This window comes from Penaeus monodon, chromosome 28 (assembly GCF_015228065.2).
Source record: "Penaeus monodon isolate SGIC_2016 chromosome 28, NSTDA_Pmon_1, whole genome shotgun sequence".
Taxonomy (NCBI): Eukaryota; Metazoa; Arthropoda; class Malacostraca; order Decapoda; family Penaeidae; genus Penaeus; species Penaeus monodon.
Window position 1 is genome coordinate 25,816,159 of NC_051413.1, and position 1,195 is coordinate 25,817,353.

General features: G+C 48.6%; 1 protein-coding gene across 1 annotated transcript in view; it reads right to left on the bottom strand.

Moving 5' to 3' along the window:
* Window positions 1-529, bottom strand: part of LOC119591120 (apolipophorins-like) — a 4,306-nt gene extending 3,777 nt beyond the window's left edge. Inside the window, exons 1-2 of the mRNA XM_037939834.1 lie at window positions 425-529; window positions 27-159 (exon numbers count right to left, since the gene is read on the bottom strand). Of these exons, the coding sequence (XP_037795762.1) occupies window positions 27-159; window positions 425-529 (238 nt within the window). The remainder of the gene's footprint in view (window positions 1-26; window positions 160-424) is intronic.
* Window positions 530-1,195: the final 666 nt, after the last annotated feature.

Here is a 1,195-nt window from a genome sequence, read left to right on the forward strand (position 1 = left end):
TGCGAGAAAATGAGGACCCAACTGACCCTGATGCACGGTCTCACTGTCCAAAATCTTCTCAATCCTCCTGAAGAATCCGGGGGTTTCAGAGGCGCAGGGAACCAGTGCAAGGTAAGCTTTTATTCTCACCTCAACGTTGTCATATTCATCTTCTAAAATCTGAAAAGCACATTGTCTTGTAGCATAAATATGGGATTTAATAAAAAAGTGTATGTCCGTCATTTTCACGAGTAATTGTTAGTACGATCGGTAATACAGCTGCTTCAAAATGTCCCTTCATACCCTGCGTTCTGGTGTTGTTTAATCATCCTCCTTCGTACAGTACATTACACCACATGTTATCATACAAATCCGCCATCCATGTTCGTTGTCACAGGAGTAATAGCCGTTTAGTTACAGGCAATTAAGCTTAACAGGAACTAACACAGAGAGGTGGGGTATAAAAACTTCTTGAGGCAACTGTACCATCAATAATCAAAGATTGCTCTCCCCGTGTGGATGGTACGCATGCACTGAAAACGTAGAGCATGTAGACCTACCTGCCATGGACTGTCTGTGCGGACGCATCCCAGCCGGCGGTACGTTTGCAGAGCAGCCGTGCGGACGTCGGATGACAGTGCTCTGTTCTGTAATGGTGGGAGGAGAGGCGTGAGAAGCGTGACTGCCGAACGACTGAAGGGAGAGGGTGGGTCACATGGCGTGCGATTTCGTGAGAGGGATCAGGGTATATCTAAGTCAGGGTCTAATTCTTCGTACGTACTGTAATATTTTTTTTCCTGGAAACTGATGAGGCAATGGGTTATGTTACGTTATTCAAGACTTGTTCTATACAGCTTTGTATTACAACGGAATTGTGAATATCTAAACGATTCATGAATAACGTAATGCGTGACGTTCAGGGTGGGTCGCAGCGAGGAGCCCACCAAGGACCCACCATGTAGCACTTCTCCGGGAAAGCCTCGAACGGGAGCAGGCCGGCGTTGCCCAGCGCCCGGAGCACCACCTTCACCTCCTGCTGCCGGTCCCTCGTCTCGCCGTAGCCGCAGGTGTCGCCAACCTTCTCCTCCACGTACGCGAGGAAGGGCCTGGAATGCGGGGGCTGCGTGTTACGGGGGGGGGGGGGGTACTGTGAAATGAGAGGTTCACAAACGCATGCAAAAGTAAGCTTATTATATATACAATATATATGTGTGTG